Source organism: Monodelphis domestica, chromosome 8 (assembly GCF_027887165.1).
Source record: "Monodelphis domestica isolate mMonDom1 chromosome 8, mMonDom1.pri, whole genome shotgun sequence".
Lineage (NCBI taxonomy): Eukaryota > Metazoa > Chordata > Mammalia > Didelphimorphia > Didelphidae > Monodelphis > Monodelphis domestica.
The window spans coordinates 90,090,626-90,111,633 of record NC_077234.1 but is presented as its reverse complement, the minus strand read 5'-3'; the positions used below and the strand labels follow the sequence as shown (position 1 = coordinate 90,111,633).

The 21,008-nt window shown below is 36.4% G+C and overlaps 1 protein-coding gene across 10 annotated transcripts in view; it reads left to right on the top strand.

Moving 5' to 3' along the window:
- NBEAL1 (neurobeachin like 1) overlaps positions 1–21,008 on the top strand; it is a 236,515-nt gene that overhangs the window by 198,472 nt on the left and 17,035 nt on the right. For all 10 annotated transcript variants that reach the window (XM_056807892.1, XM_056807889.1, XM_056807887.1 and 7 more), the window contains 4 exons: positions 5,106–5,223; positions 8,687–8,784; positions 12,159–12,275; positions 20,340–20,429. In XM_056807892.1, the coding sequence (XP_056663870.1) occupies positions 5,106–5,223; positions 8,687–8,784; positions 12,159–12,275; positions 20,340–20,429 (423 nt within the window). The remainder of the gene's footprint in view (positions 1–5,105; positions 5,224–8,686; positions 8,785–12,158; positions 12,276–20,339; positions 20,430–21,008) is intronic.

Here is a 21,008-nt window from a genome sequence, read left to right as displayed (position 1 = left end):
TTCCACTAAATGGGACAGTTGTGTTCATTGGCTTTACTACCTTACCAAAGCCTTTTTTGTTGCAAAATAGATGAACTTCATCATTTGAGAGAGACAGACTTGATCTTTAAAATCATCATATTAGCAAAGGGCATACTTGCCCACCCAGTTCCTTATCTGAACAAAAATGATGGAGATTCTAGAAATTTCCCATTAAGCTCTTGGTTCTTATGCTATTTATCACTAGAAGTCAGTTCTCTAACCATGGCTTCCAGCAGTGCCTGAAATTGACATTATAGACTTGAATCCCAATTATAATTAAATTCCAATTCATCATTCCCATGAAAGATTGTTTCCTCTAAAAGTAAGAACAATGTCCTATATGCTACTAACAAGAATGAACTTTAGCTCCTGTGCTAACTGAATTCTTGAATGCTTATGTCAGCAACATGGCTCCCATATAATCCTTAGAAAAAATAGTGAACTCTTAATGTCTTACTTTAATCTCTAAGAAAAGCTTTCCCCACCCAAATACAAATTACTTCCTACATCTCTAGAGAAGATATGTTTCATTAAAAAAAATTTTAATGAGAAAAGGCATATTTAATTAGACCAATGTTCTGAATATTAAAGTTATTGCTTCAATATGTGTCTCCAGATTTATTCTCATTTGTGAGCTTCTTGAAGGCAGAGATTTTTTCATTTTTGTTTTTATATCTGTAGTGCCTAGTAGAATGTATTATAATAATGTAAATGCTCATAAATGGCATGTTGAATTAAATTGGATTCTCACTTATTTTTCCATTTACGGTATAGAATAACAGACCTGGAATGTAATTTACACTAGTCAACCTTTAAAGAAGAACTTCTGTATAATTTCTTTCATGTCCTGTTTTCTCCAAATGGAACTTGAAATCCAAAGATACTCTGTTTGGCTTTCAAGAGGAGAGCATTTTTCATAGGCTATTTGTTCGATTGATAGCTTCAGCATTCAGGAGAGTACAGGAGTTTGGTTAAAGAAGTTGGTTAACATTCTGATTGTTCCTGAGGAATAATTTCATGGTGATTCATTGATTATTTGAAATAATTTCATCCATCAGGTACACCTTCTATTCTTGGATAGAAACTGTGATATTATCAATGTGGGTGTTTCATGCAGAAGTGCTAATTATTAGCCATTCATGCCTTTTCATCCTGTCTCATAAATTCTCTCCTCTGGGGACCCATCTCATGTGCTGGAGGGTCTTACTACAGCATCTCATATAATTCTTTGGAAAGAGTTGGTGAGCTTAGTTCTCTTGTGAGTCTGAAAACATACTCCTTGACTAAAAAATTGGCCCAAGAGAGAATGGAAAAAAAATGTGTTGGAAAATATCAGAAGGAAGAATTGTAATAGATCAAAGGCTGTTAAAGAAACCTGAATCTTATTTATCATAAATTTTTCCTTCAGAAAAACAGGTTAGAAGTACATTTTATGAGGAGTAGCAGGAAATGATTAAAGAACAATTTTTAAATCATGGTCTTTGTACCAAGGGACAAGTGACTTTTCAGGGCAAAGATCAAAATTAATACTGATTAGAAGAAAACAAAAATGAAAAGCTATGGCATGTATTTAAAACATCTACCAGTTTACTTTCAAATAAACTATTGTTTCAAAAAGAGGTGGCATGGTGGCAAATAGAGAACTTGCCACAGAACAGGGAAGATCTGATTCATGGGTTCCTTCCTCCCCAGAAGCTTGGAAACCACCATAGCCAACAGTTACTTGTTCTTGGCAATAATGTCGATATGAAGTTCTTTAACATTTGCAAAGAGCTTGACATATAACTCATTTGGTCTCACAACAATCCTGTGAGTTAGATGCTATTGTCCTCACCATTTTACAGATGAAAAAACCAAGACTAGGAGAAGTTATATGGCATGCCCCAGCTGACAGCCTTGTGTACGTTGGGATTTGACTCCTGACTCCAAGTCCAGTACTCTATTCCACTCTGCTATCTCAGCTAAAATGGGGATGATAATAGCAATTCTCTTGTGAGGTAGGTACTATTATTATCCCCATTTTAATTGAGAAAATTGTGACTTGTCCAGGGTTACACAGCTAAAAAGTATCTGAGGCTGGATTTGATTTCTACTGTTCCTGATAGGGGGCCAGTGCTCTATCCAGTGCTCTTCCTTGCTGCCAGCAAGCATTTATTCAGTGCTAAATGTGTTCCAGACACTGTTCTGGGGAGACAAAGTTAGAAAGAATCCTTGCCTTCAAAGTGCTTAAAATTTAATGGATGGAAACAGCATCAAACAGCTATGTACAAACAAGGCCCAGACAGAATAAAAGGGAGATAATCTCAATGGAAAGGCACTGATATTAAGGAGGACCAAGAAAGCCTTCTTGTAAAGGATGAAATTTAAATGGTGACCTGAAGTAAAATGAAGCATGCCTATGTGGAGAGGGAGAATTGTAGCCCTGGGGGTCAGCCGCAAGGTGCCATGTCTTATGTAAGGCCCAGCAAGGATGCCCAAGGCACCGGAGGGTGGCATTCAGAAATTACAGAAGTGAATCGTTATTGGTGCCAAAGGGCAGTTAAAGAATACTGGTGACAACTAATGGCCTGCATCCTTATTTTCCCATTTCTTTACATGGGAAACTTGATGGTGATTATCTGCACATGCAACAGGGGCATCCTCTGTCAACCCTTCCTACAGACTTTGGGAAGCATTTTGGTCCTAAAGTGTTACGTCAAAAGACGAAAAGCAGTCTTTGCTTTCTAGAACTTACAGTCCAGGGGAGAAGAGAAGTTGTAAATCATGATGCAAGAACAAGACATAGACAGGACTGAGGGGCTGTCTCAGAGGGATGATACTCAGATGAAGGAAGGAAAAGTGAGAAAGGCTTCTTGAAGAAGGTCAGACTGTAGATCAACCTTGTAGGAAGTGCTGGGGAAACCAGGAGTTGGGAGTTCCAGCCACGGGACCAAGCCAGAGAAGATCCCTAGAACCCAGAGAGTGCAAGAGACTGTGGGGAGGGACAACATGGCCCACATGAGGAGACATGGAGGTGGCTGAGAGGAGATTGGGGAGGGGGTGGTTCTGTCTGGGGTGCCAGCATCGAATGAGAGAAGAGGGGGGGCCCTGGGAGAGAGGCTGAGGACAGAAATGTCAGGGCCTTACGGCACTACACCTACTGAACTTTATATCTCGCTGCCACCTGTCCCCAGTGGCATGGATCCTCAAGGCTTCCTGGTGTCTGTAGGCCCTGGCATGTTCTCTCCTCCTTTCAGGAGCTTTTGGGGACTGATCGAATCAATGTGGAATCAGGCTCAAAGAGCCACAGAACAAGACCTACTTCATACCCTTTGGCCCCACAAAACCCAGAGAGGGCCTTCTGTGGTGGGTTTAGCAGCTCTGTTTGTGGTGGCAAAGGACGGGGAAGGGAGGGAAGGGCCATCACCTGGGGAGTAGGTGAACAAGCTGGGGCAGATGTCATGGAACACCATCGCACCACAAGCATGACAGGCTGAATTCAGAGAAACCTGAAAAGACCTCCATGAACTGACGCAAAGAGAAGGGAGCAGAATCGGGACAAGAGTGGATGCAGTACCAAAATGGGGGATGATAAGGCCAAAACCGGTCTCAGCTGGGCTGTGGCCAGGACAGCCCCCCCACCCACACATACACTTCCCGTAGCCCAAGGAGGTGCCATGGGAGGCTGTAGGCACATCACAGCTACCAGCTTCCACTAGGTTTTAAAATAACTACACTGAAGTTATATGTGTGTGTGTGTGTGTGTGTGTGTGTGTGTGTGTGTGTGTGTGTGTGAATATACACACATGTATACATAAATATAACTAAAATAATAGTTTAAGATATGTAAGATTTTAGGATATTAAGTTTATTTAAGATAATGGAAGGGAAGAGAACTGGGATAATCTATCTAAAAGCAAAATCAGGTTGTAAATCTGCACTATTTAATACTTTTCTACCTACAAATCTACTTCCTGCAACTAGTTAAATTAACCCCCCTTAATTAATATATAAAATGGGAAGGTAATTGAAGGTAGCAGAATAGTTCAAAGGAAGGGTCTCACTGACAGTTGTCCTTTGGAGTCTTGAGTAGCTCTGTTGGAAATCACTCTCAGCATCGACAGGATTCACTGGGATAGGCTGAATCACAAGGAAAGTCACAGGATAGAGAATATCTAGCTCTCTAGGTCCACCCTAGAAGAACCAGACAAACTCCTCTCCTGGCTGCTTAACTGTCCCTCCCAGAAGAAGAAACTGCCTGTCACTTCTCCAGAGTTGCGGAATCTTTCTCTTCTGCCCTGCAGGATTTCTTGCTCCTGCTAATTTCCTTTATGACAGTTTCCTTCATTAAACTTCTAATACCTGTGTGATAGGTGACTTCTGTCATGACATGAGTAATACAGAAATATGTATCACATGAAAGTGTGACTCTAATCTGTATTATATTCTTCATTGGTAGAAGAGAAAGCTTGAATTCTAACATGTCAAAAATTATTTCTATATATAACTAAAAAAATACTTAAAAAAATTTAAAGTGGAGCATTTGGGGGGCAGCTAGGTGATTCGGTGCCTAGAGACAGGCGGTCCTGGGTTCAAATGTGGCTGCAGACACTTGCCCAGCTGTGTGACCCTGGGCAAGTCACTTAACCATCACTACTTAGCCCTTACTGCTTTTCTGCCTTGGAGCCAATACCCAGTATTTATTCTAAGATGGAAAGTAAGGGTTTGGGGGGTGTGGGGGAGCAGCAGCAGCATGTGAAAACAGCTAGATAACTCAGTGTGAATTGAGAGCCAGAGCCAGACCTGGTATTGGGAGGCCCTGGGTTCAAATCTAACCTTTGTCTCTTCTTAGCTGTGTGACCCTGAGCAAGTCACCTTTTTGCCTGTTTGCCTAGCCCTTGCCCTTTTGTCTTAGACTTGTTACTAAGACAGAAAGTAAGGATGAAAAAAAAAAGATAGCATTGTGTAGCTTTGTTTAACCCATGCAAAACTTGTAGGTATAGTATATTGAGTCACTAATGGGAATTTTCATCTTGATTTCCAAACATAATGAGATTTATAAGGTAGAAAGTATTTATTGCTAATGCAAATTATTCCTATCCTAGGAGTCTGAGTATGTATCTGCTCATCTTCATGAATGGATTGATTTGATTTTTGGCTATAAACAAAGGGGCCCGGATGCAGTGGAAGCACTCAACGTTTTCTACTATTGTAGTTATGAAGGTATAAATTTAGATACTTTTTCTCTTTTGCAATATAGTAGTGACTGGAAGCATCATTTGAAAAAATTCTGAATAAGTTTTTATTTTTTATTTAAACCTAATAACATTAACTTTATAACCTAATAACAAAGATGTAATTCTGATGACTGAACAGATATTTTTTCTTCCTCTTTCAAACATCAGGAATGTTTGAAAGGTGGCATTTGGGCCAGATGGGCTCAATCCAGCAAAATATAGCTGAATCCAAAGAGCCCTTCCAAAGTGTGGCAGAATCATAGAAGTCCCTTCAAAACAAAGCTGTATAGGATAACTTACAAATAATTTGGAAGGAGCAGCAAGGTTGACTCAGTGGCTAGAGAACTAGGCATGGATTTAAAAGGACCTGAGCTCAAATTTAGCCTCAGAGTTTTCTTAGCTGTGTGACCCTGGGCAAGTCACTTAACCTCAGTTGCCTAGCCCTGATATTTAATATCAATTCTAAGATAGAAGGCAAGGGCTTAATAAAAACAAAACAAAGGGCAGTTGGGTGGCTCAGTGGATTGAGAATGGAGTCTAGAGACAGGTAATCCTAGATTCAAATCTGGCCTCAGACACTTTCAAGCTGCATGACCCTGGGCAACAACCCCATTGCCTAGCCCTTACCACTCCCCTGCCATGGAACAATACACAATACTGATTCCAAGGCAGAAGGCAAAGGCCTAAAAATAAATAAATAAACAAATAAATAAATGAAGTTGAAATAAAATAAAACAAAACAACTAATTTGGTTTTTAATTCCTTCTATCTTTTGACCAGATAAGCCCATTTTTAGGGTATAATTTAGTCTATGAGAACTTGGTTTTGCTAACTTTGAAAGAAGCTAGAGTGAGGTCTTCACAATAATCACTAATAATACTCAACATTTGTATGTTTTAAGTTCTGAAAAGCATTTTGTCTATGTTATTTCATTTGAATGAATAAAAAAATAAGTGCTTACAGTATGCCCAGAACTGTGCATATAAATAGAAAAGGCTAGATGGTCTCCACTTGTAAAGAGCTCACATTTTCATTGAGAGACTAGCCCTAGAAAGAAATTTCACTACAGGGAAGCTGCAAAAGCCCAGGTATCTTAAGGATTCAGCCATGGAGTTATGGCAAGGCTCAGGGCTCCTTAGATTTCATCAGTGGATTAGATGACTTCTGGGAGTCCACAGTCAAAATCTGATAAATCTTTCATTCCCCAGAATGAATAGTTGATGGCTGACTTCATATAATTCATGTGACAGAGTCAGCCTCTGACTGGTTCTGAGCAGCTCCAGCTCTCAGAGGGGATAAAAATGGAGAATGAAAGGGAATAAGGTATCTCTAGTGGTAACAGGTCTTCTCCCTGCTGTGCTAGATATTGGGGGTAGAAAAAAATAAATAAGACAATTCCTTAAGAAGTTTATATTCTGTAATGGACTTCTCCATTGGTGGTGGTGTAATGTCCCAGAACAATCTGCAGGGATCAAGGAGAAAAAAACACTATTCATAAGCAGAGGATAAACTGTGGGAGTAGAAACACCGAGGAAAAGCAACTGCCTGACTACAGCGGTGGAGGGGACATGACAGAGGAGAGACTCTAAACGAAACTCTAATGCAAATATTGACAACATAGAAATGGGTTCAAATCAAGAACACATGTGATACCCAGTGGAATCAGGCGTCGGCTATGGGGGGTGGGAGGGAGGAAAAGAAAATGATCTTTGTCTATAATGAATAATGCTTGGAAATGATCAAATATAATATTATTAAAAAAAAAAAGTTTATATTCTACTGGAGAACCACCTTCTTAGAGGCTCTAGCCCTGGATGTTCCTCCTTCAGATGTTTCATACATCCCATTCTTTGTACCTGGTATTTGTTCCCTTACAGTATAGATAGTCGATTGGTTCTTCTTTTGAATGTTCTTCACAATCACTTCTCTTGACCATTCATTAAGTTTCAAAAGGCATTGACTGATCCAAGGTACTTGATATTTTCACAACACATCAAAGCATGATTTTTAAAAACTAGTTAGGGTTTTGTTTTTTGGTTTTTTTTACAAAAAAAATATCCATTTATCTGGAAAGCAAGAAAAATCCAGATTACTAGATTTTTTCCTACAGCATCAAATGGTAATAATTAATCTTCAAAGATCAACTACCTTAATCACCTTATTATATAAATGGGGATGCTAGAACCAGGGGAGGTTAAGTGACTTGCTTGATGCCTTGCAAGTAGTTAGCATCAAAAGTGAGATTTGAACTCAGATCCTCTGACTCTAAAATCAGTCTTTCTTCTACTTTACATTTAAAATTAAAGAGCTAAGGATATATTTTTTCCTAAGGTCCTAATTATATATAGAACAATATATTTTTAGGAGATCAGTAAGTTTTGTGCTTTCAATTTAATGCAGTTCAGCAACCATTTATTAAGCATTTACTCCAGGCAAACCTCTGTGTTGGATGAGAGAACAAAGACAAAAACAAAATAGCCCATCTTAATGTATCTTTCATTCTCCCATGGAGATATAATATGTACAAAAGCATATAAAAAGTGATTTCCAGAAGAATAAAGTGCTAATCATTAATGGAATACAGAAAGATCTCATATAGGTGGTAGCCCTTGAACTGTCCTTTGAAGGAAACTAGGATTTCTAAAACTGGAGGTGAGCAGGAAATACATTCCAGAAGGAGAGGCATCTGTAGAAAAAAAGGCACACAGGTGGAAAATGGAGTGCTATGCATGTTGAGCAAGCTTTTCTGGTACCTTAATTGGACTACGAGATGTATGAAGGGGCAAAAATAAAATAACACTGGAATGGTCAATTAAAATAAAAAGTTAATCCTCACTCATTTTGTAGTCATGAAGTTGATATTTTTTAATGGGATCTCTCTTAAGTACTTTAATGAATTACAATAACATCCAATCATGTAGATCAAAAAAGGTCTGCATTTTTTGTCTCCCTTTTTCCATAAATTATCCACAGGAAATCTACCCAGTGTACTAGGTAACTTACTTTTCAGAGCTTCTGACATTATAGGAATATACCAAAGGGGAACACATGAGCTATCCATTGGTTATTTTTTGTTCTCAGTATATGAGTAGCCCACATCCTTTCCTGGTCATAATTTCCTGATGATATCCTTTACTCCCATATATTACCAGGCAGAATGAGCATCTAGAGAAAAGATGCTAAGAAATTTCAAATTGTGGGTAGCTTTATTGGAGGGGGGAAAAACAGAACCCAAATGGTCTAGACCAGTACTTTTCAAGGGTTCTTAGGGAAAGGATAATAACAGTAGGAGAGATTAATCTTCCTCAATTAAATTAAATTAAACTATAACCTATTAACAGTGTTGTATGGGTATATTAAAAGGCTCATAATGTTTTAGATAATTGAATTTAGAAATTTGTGCCCATAAGTGACCTGTTGATTTTTTTTACCTCTTTTCTCTTCTTTAGGAGCAGTAGATCTTGATGCCTTAACAGATGAAAAAGAAAGAAAAGCTTTAGAAGGAATGATTAACAATTTTGGGCAAACACCCTGTCAGCTGTTAAAGGTAAATTTTTTTAAAAATATATTTTATTTGATCATTTCCAAGCATTATTCATTAAAGACATAGATCATTTTCTTTTCCTCCCCCCCACCCCCCATAGCCGACGCGTAAGTCCACTGGGCATTAGATGTTTTCTTGATTTGAACCCATTGCTTTGTTGATAGTATTTGCATTAGAGTGTTCATTTAGAGTCTATCCTCTGTCATGTCCCCTCAACCTCTGTATTCAGGCAGTTGCTTTTTCTCGGTGTTTTCACTCCCATAGTTTATCCTTTGCTTATGAATGGTGTTTTTTTCTCCTGGATCCCTGCAAGTTGTTCAGGGACATTACACCACCACCAATGGAGAAGTCCATTACGTTCGATTATACCACAGTGTGTTAGTCTCTGTGTACAATGTTCTCCTGGTTCTGCTCCTCTCACTCTGCATCACTTCCTGGAGGTTGTTCCAGTCTCCATGGAACTCCTCCACTTCATTATTCCTTTTAGCACAATAGTATTCCATCACCAACATATACCACAGTTTGCTCAGCCATTCCCCAATTGATGGGCATCCCCTCGTTTTCCAGTTTTTGGCCACCACAAAGAGCGCAGCTATGAATATTTTTGTACAAGTCTTTGTGTCCATTATCTCTTTGGGGTACAGACCCAGCAGTGCTATGGCTGGGTCAAAGGGTAGATATTCTTTTGTCGCCCTTTGGGCATAGTTCCAAATTGCCCATCAGAATGGTTGGATCAGTTCACAGCTCCACCAGCAATGAATTAATGTCCCTACTTTGCCACATCCCCTCCAGCATTCATTACTTTCTAAAGGTAAATTTTTAACAAATTATTGACATCAGAAATTTTCAGAATTTGAATTGCCACTATAAATGTTTTGAGAGTATTGTAGTTTTAAGACCATATTGCACAATATCCAGGACATTGGGGGAAAATTAATCTTATTTCAAAATAACAAGAATTAGTTTATATATTACTCTGTCATTAGGGGAGTCACTCTTGCCACACCTGGGTATTGAAGGAATAAACCTACAAGGGTGCCTTGAATCTGGAGAGAGCAAACTTGTTCCATATTGCCACAGAGATCTGACCCAGGACCAGAAAGGGGAAGATACAGGGTTGCTAGATTAGTTGTCTAGCAGTTGAATACATTGCTTCATGAAATAAACTCCTTATCCTTAGAAATATTCAAGAAGATGCTGAATGACCAGAAATGTGAAAGAATTCCTACCTTGGTAGGAGATTTCAATAGATTACATGTAATTTTTAGTTTTAAAATGTTATTGTCTACCACTTAAACAAATTGAAAGGTAAAAAATTGTTCATTTGACTGTTTACTTAAGAAACTTGAGTTTCCTGGAAAGGAAAGAGTGAGGTAGAAAATTGTCTGTTCTCCAGGTAGATTAAACCTTTCAATCACTCCCTTACTTGAATTTAATTTAATTTAATAGATATTTATTAAGTACCTACTGTGTGCCAGGCACTATACTAAGCACTAGAGATACTAAGAAGAAAAAGAAAGACCCAGCCTTTAAGAAGCTTATAATCCAAAGGGGAAGACAATATATAAAAGGGAGCTGGCAGAGGGAAAGTGTTGAATGTTTATAAGGCTTGAGTTAGCAGTATGGTCATGGTTTATCCTGGGAGAGACATCTTGTTCCATGGAGTTGAAACCAAGCAGAGTAGCAGATGAAATAAAATAAATAAAAGAAGAGCTTCATCTCAGGGCATTCTTTTGAATTAGTTCTAGGGTGGTGCTCTCCTTGAGAATGAACAGCTGGTATCTGGAGAGATCTCCATGTAGGAAAGACAGTTCCCAAAATGTTTTGTTTTGTTTTTAAACCAGTGAGGTACACAGATGCAATATGAGAAAGCTTAAGCCTTCTTTGCTTCTTAAAATAATTTACCCGTAACATTTTTTTTCTTGGATGGGATATACACATATTTAGATCATTGGTTCTCACTCTGATCTGCAAACACATTCTAGCTATAAAACTGAATTCTTACCTGGTTGAGTCCCAGTTGTCATTAGCGACCTAATATATTTACAACTTCATGCTCCTCATCTCTGCCTCCCAGAGTATGTCCCTTCCTTCAATAGTCAGCTGAAGGTCCCACAAAGAACTTTTGTGATTCCCTGATTGCTCATGCCCACCCTCCCCCATCTATCCCCACTTAACTTTCTTACATTTATGTTTTATACTATATATTTTATATACATATATGTTCTGGGTATATTTATTCTGCATGTTCACTGCATGTGTGCTTAAATATACACATTAGCTCCTACAATAGAATATAAGCTCATTAAGAACGAATTTCCATTTTTTGCCTTTGTATCCCCAGTGCCTACTAGCACAGTTCCTTACAAACAGTAGGTATTTAAAGTGCTGTTGATTGATTACAAATACGGAAATATTTACTTTGGAATTTTAAAGTCAAGTCTATGGGCATTTTTATTTTTTATTTTTTTATTTTTTTTAGAGTTGGAATTTTTATTCTAGTTTTTAGACATTCTCAGTTTATTTCAAAGAAAACCAAAACCAACAACCAAAATAAAACAACCTTAGCACTGAGGAAGGGGAGCTATTTTACAGTTTAAAAAAAAGAAATAAAAGCAATGAAATCAGGAACAAATGATGTGAACAAGAACTTGCACTGAACAGTTGCTTTAGGTTCCCATTTAAACTCAAATTGGTATTCTGGTTATGGGCATTTTTAAAGGCCACTGTGTGTATAATTACACACATGATGTAATGTATTTTGCATCAGACTTAGCCTTTTTAACTTTTTTAAAAGCTGATTCTCATATTCCCTTTGCAAACATCCATTTAAATAGAAGAGGCTTCTCCAAAGTATGAAAAATAACTGAAAATATGCCTTCTATTTAGATAAAATGGACAATCCATGTATTGATAATTGGGAGCTGAATCTAATTAAGGTTCTTCTTCTCTCAGATACCTTTCCCAAGAAATCCAAGATTATAGGATTAAAATACAAACTCTTCAGACATATTTGTCTTACTACTCTGTTTCAGCTTTGGTATTGAATTACTGATGGGGTTTGTCTAATCATGTGATTTTGTTTACCTAAATGATTAAACTGTACCATTCAGTTTCTCTGTGAGACTGAGTAGAGATTACATATTAGAATTAGGAAATGCAATAAGTATTTCATTTTAGTTTCCTTTTGGAGAAGAAAATACAACCATGCATGGATATTATCATACGTGATTAGAGTAAAAATTCTATTCTTTTGTAGTCCAGAGATTGAAGGTTTGGCTGAGGAGTAAAGTGCCTTTAAATTGTTAGTGACATACTTTGTAGTGAGTGTTATGTAAAGTGAATTTAACTATTTTTTCCTTGAAATTATTCTAAAGGAACCTCACCCTCCAAGATTATCAACAGAAGAAGCAGTACAGAGACAGATTAAAACAGATACTGCAACTTTGAACCTTTTCCATCATCTCCCTGAACTTCACTCATTTTTTGTAGAGGTAAAATCTCACTTTAATATATCACTAAAGCATACCCACTTTTATTTAATTACATTTACAATGTAGGGGGAGTTGTTGAGCAGATAATAGAAAACCATTAGTATGGGGAGCAAAAAGATCCCTGAACCCAGTCAGAAGCCTTGAGTTTGAATCACACTTATTCCACTTCTGACTTTTTTGACCTTGGTCTTAACTTATCTAACTCCCTATTTTCCCATCTGTAAAATGGTGATGTTTACCTTCCCATCTCTAACAATGTTGGGAGTTCAAATGAGTTATGTTAAGCACTTTTAAACATCAGAAATTATATACGTATGCCATTTACAATAACTTCTAATTGGCTTTTGAAAACATTTTAATTTGCCTTTTACTTTGAAGATATCTGCTTATTCTCCCTGAGATTCCCTTATATTGACTTACAACCTCCAGTGGCTCCCTAATATCTCTGGAATCAAATCGAGAGTCTTTTATTGAACTTTTAATACTCTTCCCAACTTGTCTCCTTGCCTTTCCTGTCTTTATTTCCTTTCACACACCCTGTTTCTCACAGATAACCTTGTCTTCCATCCCCTGCTGTTGACCTCACTGTCTGTCTCTCAGTGCTAGAACTCTCTTTCCTCACTTTTACCTCTTAGAATCCCAGGCAGCCTTCAAGACTTGGCTCCAATGCCACCTCTACAGGGAGTCCTGCCTGGCCTCCCCTGGGTGCTAGAGCTTTCCCCTCCAAAAGCTACTGTGCTCTTTTTCTGTAGGTACCTATTTCTAGGCTGGCTACCACATTGGAGTAGAGGTTTCTTAGGGGCAGTGACTATTTTGCTTTTCTTTGTATTCCCAGTGCTTAACACAGGGTGAATGCTTAATGAATGCTTGTTGATTGATTCATACCTTCTTTAAAAAGGTGAGCAAATTTGTAGCTTGGTTTAAAATGTGCTCCCTGGAGGTGGCCAAGAAAATCTTAGTCTCCCTATATTCCTGCAAGTCATTGGACTAATCAAGAGTATCAGTGAAGAAACTGAGCAAACAACAATCTAAGGTGATGTCATTGTAATCTATTTAATCTGTGTGGCTATTCCCACTACTAGTGCCAATGGCAAGCTCTCTCTTTTCAAAAAATTTTTTTCATTTTATTATGAACTTAAACATCAACAAACACAACCATTTTGATAAACAAATAAAAACAGAAAAGGGGACTATTTATGAAACTGTAACAAAACTGCCTTGCATGCTTGTGTCTCATTCCAAACTTTATTTTTCTTCTATGTATTTTTTAGCACTTCATTGATGCTCCTTTCTTTCATTTCTAATTTTCTTGGCATCACTACCTCACTAGATACCAATGGAGGCCTTTTCTTTTATCTTTTATTTCTTTCCTCTTTTATTAATCTGTTCTCTCATTATCCCTGCCCCAATGTTGAGCAAATAAAAAAACCCATAGAAATAAAGCCTTCAGTATATATATGCATAATCTGGCAGAAACAAATTCCCTCACTATCCATGTCTCTATGTATTTTAAGTTCATTACTTCTCTGGCAGGAGGTGAGTGGCATCCTTCATATTAATTATTTTGCATTTATGGTTGCATTCATGGTGTTAAATCAGTGTTCTAAAGTTTTTCAAAGTTATTTTTCTATATAGAGTTAGCATTTTATACATTGTTCTCATAGTTCTGCTCATTTTGCTTGAATGTAGTACTTACGAGTTGTATTAGTTGCATTTCTTTAATTATTAGTGATTCAGAGCATTTTTATATGTTTTTGATAGCTTGACTTTCTTTGAAAACTTTCTGCTCAGAAGAAATTACTTGTCAGATCTATGGGTATGGGGAAAAATTCATTCATGACTAAAGAATTAGAGAAGTTCATAGGAGATAAAATAGATAACTTTTATTTCATGAAGTTATAAAGGTTTTGGGTAAAAAAATCCAATGCAGCTAAAATTAGAATAAAAGCAGGAAAGTCGAGAAAAAAAACTTTGCAGCAAATTTCTCTGTTAAGGTTTCACTTTAAAAGTATATGTATACTGCTTGATTGCATGGGTCAAGGGGGATAAGATTGGGGATGTAGATTCTGAATGAACATCCTAGTAAATACCAACAATATGGAAATGGATTCTGATCAAAGACACATGTAATAATACCCAGTGTAATTATGCGTGGGCTACAGGAAGGGAGGGGAGGGAGGAATGGAAAATGATTTTTGTAACCAGGGAATAATGTTCAAAATTGACCAAATTAAAAAAAATAAAAGTATGTGTAGTGGGGACAGCTAGCTAGCACAGTAGATAGAGTGTCAGGCTTGAAGTCAGAAGAACTTGGGTTCAAATGTGGCCTCTGATACTTCCTAGCTATGTGACCCTGGGTAAGTCACTTAACTCCAATTGCCTAGACTTTGCCATTCTTCTCCCCTAGAATTGATACTAAGTTTGAAGGTAAGGGTTTAAAAAAAGAAAGAAAAATATAGGGAACTGAGTCAAATTTACAAGAACAAGAGCCATTCCCAAATTGATAATGGTCAAAGGTGTTAAATAGGCAGTTTTCAGAGAAAGAAATAAAAAGCTACTAGTAGTCAAATAAAAAATCCTCTAAATCAGCTAATAATCAGAAAATTAAAATCAAAACAACTCTGAGGTACCACTTCCAGACCTTGATATCAATTGGTTAAGAAGACAAAAAAAATGACAAATACTCTACAGTTGGTGGAGCTGTGAATTCTTCCACTTAAAGTAATTTGGACATCCATCCAAAAAGCTATTATGCTTTGCATGTAGTCCAAAAGAGGTCAAAGGAGAAAAAGGTCTGATATATATTAAAATATTTATAGCAGTTTTTTGGCGACAAATACATTGAACCATCAATTGGGTAGTGGCTGAATGGGTTATGGAATATGAGTGTGAAGGGATATTATTGTGATATAAGAAACAATGAAGGATATAGTTTCAGAAAAACTTGAGAAGACTTGGAAGAACTGAGGCAAAGTGAAGTGAGCAAAACCAGGCGAGCAGTTTACACTAACTACAATAATGTAGAGATAATCAACTTTGAAAAGACTTAATGACTGATTAACACAATGACTAACTATAATTCCAGTGGACTAAAGATGAAACATTCCATCTACCTCCAGCCAGAGAACTAATGGACTCAGAGTCCAAATTGAAGTATATGTATTCCTTTCTTTTCTTCCTCCCTGCAAGTTAGAGGGGGGAAAACTATAAATCAGTTTACATAAGAACCTAAAAGCAGTTCTGTCCTTTTAGTTCATCCCCTAGTACAATTTTATAAACTAAATTTTCTCTAATGGGATCTTTTCATACTTTAGTAATTAAATCTTTTTTAGAAAAGGGTCAGTTTGATCCTGCCTTATAAACCAAATTGTTTTTAGTTGATGTTGTTGTATAAGTTCCACACTTCTATATCTTCATTAAAGAAGGTATGTGTCTAAACTTGTACAGTTGCTTAGAACAAAGTGCAACTCTAGGTTAGGCACTTCCCAGACATTTTAAATTTGGAAATGAAAAGACATTTACATTCAAAGGAAATTATGGCAAGGTTTCTAGGTATGCATTTCTCATACTTGTAAATATGCATGCATTTTTCATTATTTGTGATTGACTCTTTATAAGTTATTCCTTTTCCTGAAGAAAAAGGTAAAATAAATGTTTCCCTTTTTCTCTAGATTTGAGTTTGTGGATAAAGCTAAATTATCATTATCATTGCAGCCAAGATACTTTTAAAGTTCTAGAATGGTTAAAACATAACACATTGGGAAATTACAAATTTCCTTTATGCAATAGATGCTTTCTTCAAAAGTTTCCAGTTAAATGAATTTATTTAAAGTGAAACTGATTTTCCTGTTGATTTAAGAAGATGCCTTTCTGTACTGCCAACTGTTGCGGTAAAGATATCTTAGTAGACAAATAAAAAAAAATGGAGACCATTAGTTATTTTACAGAAATTAGGAGTTTAAAATAACCCCCAAAGCCCACCTAGTCCAAATCATCTCCTCATATTACAACAAAGTAATTATCCATTATTTGCTTAAAAATCTTTGTGAGGAGGTACTCAATTACCTTCATAGGCAACCCATTCAGTTTTGAGTAGTCATAATTCTTGGTTTTCTAGATATTTTTAGTGATATGCCTAATTTATTAATCTGTTCTTTTTTGTTGTTGCTAATGAAAGTGTTTAGATATAATGTATACAACACTCTGTTCCCAAAGCATATTACTAAAGTGGAGATGAACATTGTTAAAAGTCAAGTTATTGCATGGAATGCTATTTCTTACTTCTTTTTAAAATTTTATTTAAATTTTTATTTTTAACATTATTTTTTAATTTGGTCAATTTCAAAGGTTATTCCTTAGTTACAAAAATAATTTTCTATTCCTCCCTTCTCTCCCCCCGCCCCTCCCATAGCCAAAGCACAATTCCAATGGATATTACGTATGTCTTTGATCAGAACCCATTTCCATGTTGTTGGTGTTTGCAGTAGGGTGATCATTTAGAGTCTATATCCCCAATCATATCCCCCTCTACCCATGTAATCAAGCAGTTGTTTTTCTTTGGTCTTTTTACTCCCAGTTTTTCCTCTGAATGTGGATAGTGTTCTTTCTTATAGATCCCTCTGGGTTGTTCAGGATCACTGCATTGACCCTAATGGAGAAGTCATTACATTTGATTGTACCACAGTTTATCAGTCTCTGTGTACAGTGTTCTTCTCCTGGTTCTGCTCCTTTCACTCTGCATCACTTCCTGGAGGTTGTTCCAGTCTCCATGGAATTCCTCAACTTTATAGTATTCCATCACCAACATATACCACAATTTGTTCAGCCATTCCCCAATTGAAGGGCATCCCCTCATTTTCCAGTTTTTGGCCACCACAAAGAGCGCTGCTATGAATATTCTTGTACAAGTCTTTTTTCCTTATAATCTCTTTGGGGTACAAACCCAGCAGTGCTATGGATGGATCAAAGGGCAGACAGTCTTTTATCGCCCTTTGGGCATTGTTACAAATTGCCCTCCAGAATGGTTGGATCAATTTACAACTCCACCAGCAATGAATTAGTGTCCCCACTTTGCCACATCCCCTCCAGCATTCATTATTTTCCTTTGCTGTCATGTTAGCCAATCTGCTGGGTGTGAGGTGATACCTCAAAGTTGTTTTGATTTGCATCTCTCTGATTATAAGAGCTTTAGAACACTTTTTCATGTGCTTATTAACAGTTTTGATTTCTTTGACTGAGAATTGCTTATTCATTTCTTAGTTCTTAGTAATTTATAGTCCTATAAAAAGTCTTTAGAGAAACTAAGATTACAGTCCATTAGATTCCACATAGATCACTCTCAAGTGGACATGGGAACAATTTGTTACTAATTTTCTCGGCTATGATAATAGCTTCAAAAAAAAAGTACATTGCTAGAGAATGATCTTGTAACTAAGAGAACAAAAGAATGAAATTAAATCAAAATAATACCTTTGCAAGACTGTCAATATTCTTTTGCATGGCTTTCAACAATCTTAGTGGATTGTGTTCCCATTGAGCAACAGAAAAACCAAATGTGTTCCTATTCATTAATTGCTAGGAATATGACTAACTTTTCCTAAAAGTTTTTTCATATCCATAACTTTTTCTTAATTCTCTTTTTGTTAGAAGTGCTTAGAATTGGGAAATGCATCAATATCTCTCGATCATGATATTAATGATGTTAATGATAATAATGATTATTGATATTAAGAATAGTATAATTTCTCTGTTTAATTCTTAATCAAGAATGTTTTTGTTGCTGTCTTATTTGATATCTTAATAGCTATTCTTGCTTTTTTCCAGCTTACTTGCACACTAGGTTTTATTCCAGCCTCTTATTTAAATTCTATATGCATCTTTGTTTCAAGTATTTTTGTAAGCAATATATTGTTGAATTCTGCCTTCTAATTCATCCAGCTATCTTCCATTTTACAAATTAATTTATTCCATTCACATTCATAATTATCTTTCCTAGCTATTCTTTTCTCTTGAGGATCGCTTATTTTTCCTTGTTGCATCAAGCTAAAATACAATTTGCTAACTTGCTATGTGATATCCAAGCAGTAAAAAAAATCTATCCTTTTTCAACAAGATCATAGAACCATCATTTATTAAATGCCTACCGTAGCAAATATTTTGGCGAGGTATTAGGAATATAAAGAGAAAAATACAAGTTTCTGCATTTGAGGCTCTTAAATTCTTTCACAGATTTTAACACATATATTCAAAAAGATGTACCCCCAAAACAATATACAGTAAAGAAAAGTAACAAGCAATAAGTGGGATGCATCAACAACTTGGGTAGTCAAGATAGGTCTTTCATAGGTATTATTTCTTGAGTTTGGCTTTGAAGGATATTTTAGATTCCAAGAGTTGGAGGTACTATAAAAGTTTTCAAAGCATTTTCTTTATAATACTCCCAGGATGTAAGGTTAGTAGTGTCTCCATTTTGGAGAGGAGAAAACAAACTACAAAGAGGCGAAAGGATTTGCCCAAAGTAATACAGTTGATTAATAGCAGAACCAGAACTGGCTTCTTAGGACTTCTTACCCCAAGTCCTTTGCTCTTTTCTATCTCTCGACTTGATTTGTATTTTTTTTTAATTGTTCAATATTTTTCCTCCCAATTACATGAGAAGACAAGTTTTAGCATTAGTTTTCTAAAATGTTGAGTTCCAAATTTCCTCCCTACCTCTCCTTACTGCTTCCTGAGACAGGAATCAATTTGATATAGGTCATACATGTGTAATCATGCAAAACATTTCCATATGATCATTGTTGTGGAGGAAGACATATGTTTTGAAAAACTCATTAAGAAAATATTCTGAAAAATAGTATACACCAGTCTGTATTTAGACTCTATGAGTTATTTCTCTGGAGGTGGATAACATTTTTCATGATAAGTCTTTCAGAATTGGTCTTGGCTCATTTTATTGCTAAGAATAGCTAAGTCTTTCCACACTTGATCATTGTAAAATATTGCTATTAGCTGTGAACAGTGTTCTCCTGGTTCTGCTTACTTCACTTTGTTATCACTTCTTGTGTCTTTTCAGATTTTTCTGAAATCTTCATGCTCATCATTTCTTATAGCACAGTAGTATTCTATTACAAACCTATACCACAACTTATTCAGCCATTCCCCAATTGATAGACATCACCTCAATTTCCAATTCTTTGTACTGCAAAAAGAGCTGCTATAAATATTTTTGTTAAAATAGGTCTTTCTCACTTTCTTTGATCTTTTGGGGATAGTCCTAGTAGTGATATTGCTGGGTCAAAGAGTATGTACAGTTTTATAGCCCTTTGGGCAAAGTTCCAAATTGTTCTCCAGAATGGTTGGATTAGTTCACAACTTCACCAATTCTACATTAGTATACTGATTTTCCCACAACATCTCCAGCATTTATCATTTCCCTTTTCTGTCATATTAACCAATCTTATAGGTGTGAGATGGTATGTCAGAGTTATTTTAATTTGCATTTATCTAATAGTGATTTGGAGCATTTTTTCATATGACTATAGATACTTTTTATTTCTTCATCTCAGAACTGCCTATTTATATCCTTTGATTATCATTTGGGGAATGGTTTGTGTTAAAATTTGCCTGAGCTCGCTCGCTCTCTCTCCCTCTCTCTCTCTCTCTCTCTCTCTCTCTCTCTCTCTCTCTCTCTCTCTCTCTCTCTCTCTCTCTCTCTCTCTCTCTCTCTCTCTCTCTCTCTCTCTCTCTCTCTCTCTCTCTCCCTCTCTCTCTCTCTCTCTCTCTCTCTCTCTCTCTCTCCCTCCCTCTCTCTCTCTCTCTCTCTCTCTCTCTCTCTCCCTCTCTCCCTCCCTCTCCCTCTCTCCCCCTCTCTCTCTCCCTCTCCCTTCCTCCAGATTTGAACTAGGACCTCCCATCTCTAGGTCTGGTTCTCAATCCACTGAGCAACTCAGCTGCCCCCTCTCTATATATTTTGAGAAATGAAGCCTTTGCCAGAGACAGTTACTATAAAAACTGATTTGTGATTTTTCTGATTTAACCTCTAATATTATTCTTTTTCACTATTAGGGTATCAGTGATGGTGTTCCACTTGTAAAAGCTATTGTTCCCAGAAATCAGCCTCGTTCTTTTATGACTCAGGGTAGCCCAGAGATTCTGGTGAGTGGACATTTATCTTTTTCAGATCCTTTTGTCCTCATGGGACTAGTGAAATGCAAAAAAAATGCAGTAAAGCTATTCAAACCATTGCCATATTATCAAATTAAAAGAAAAAGATAAGTTTGATATATGTAAAGAGAGCATAGAACAATAAAAAGTATTTGTTTTGGCTTACAAATACTGCACTAAATAAAAGTCATAGCAGAGTACTTATTTTATTGTTGAATAGTCAATTTCTGGTTCTAATTTATATATTAAATAATATATCTAAGAATGATAGCATTAGCCCATAGATTACCTAATGTGGATACATAATTAAATGCTAATAATTCTTTTGCAATTAGGGGGAAATGATAAATTATTAAATTTAGTGACTGGTCAAAGCCATATTTGACAGCCAGCCTTTGATGAAAGGGAAAGCACAGAATTCTTCACTTATAGAACTTTATGTTGAGTATTTCTTTCTCTTTTACACAGTTTAAAAAACATAAGTTTATCAATTATCTAAATGTTAGATCCCAAAATCATCAGAGGAAAAGGAAAGATAATTAATCTAATTTCTTTACTTATATATTGTTT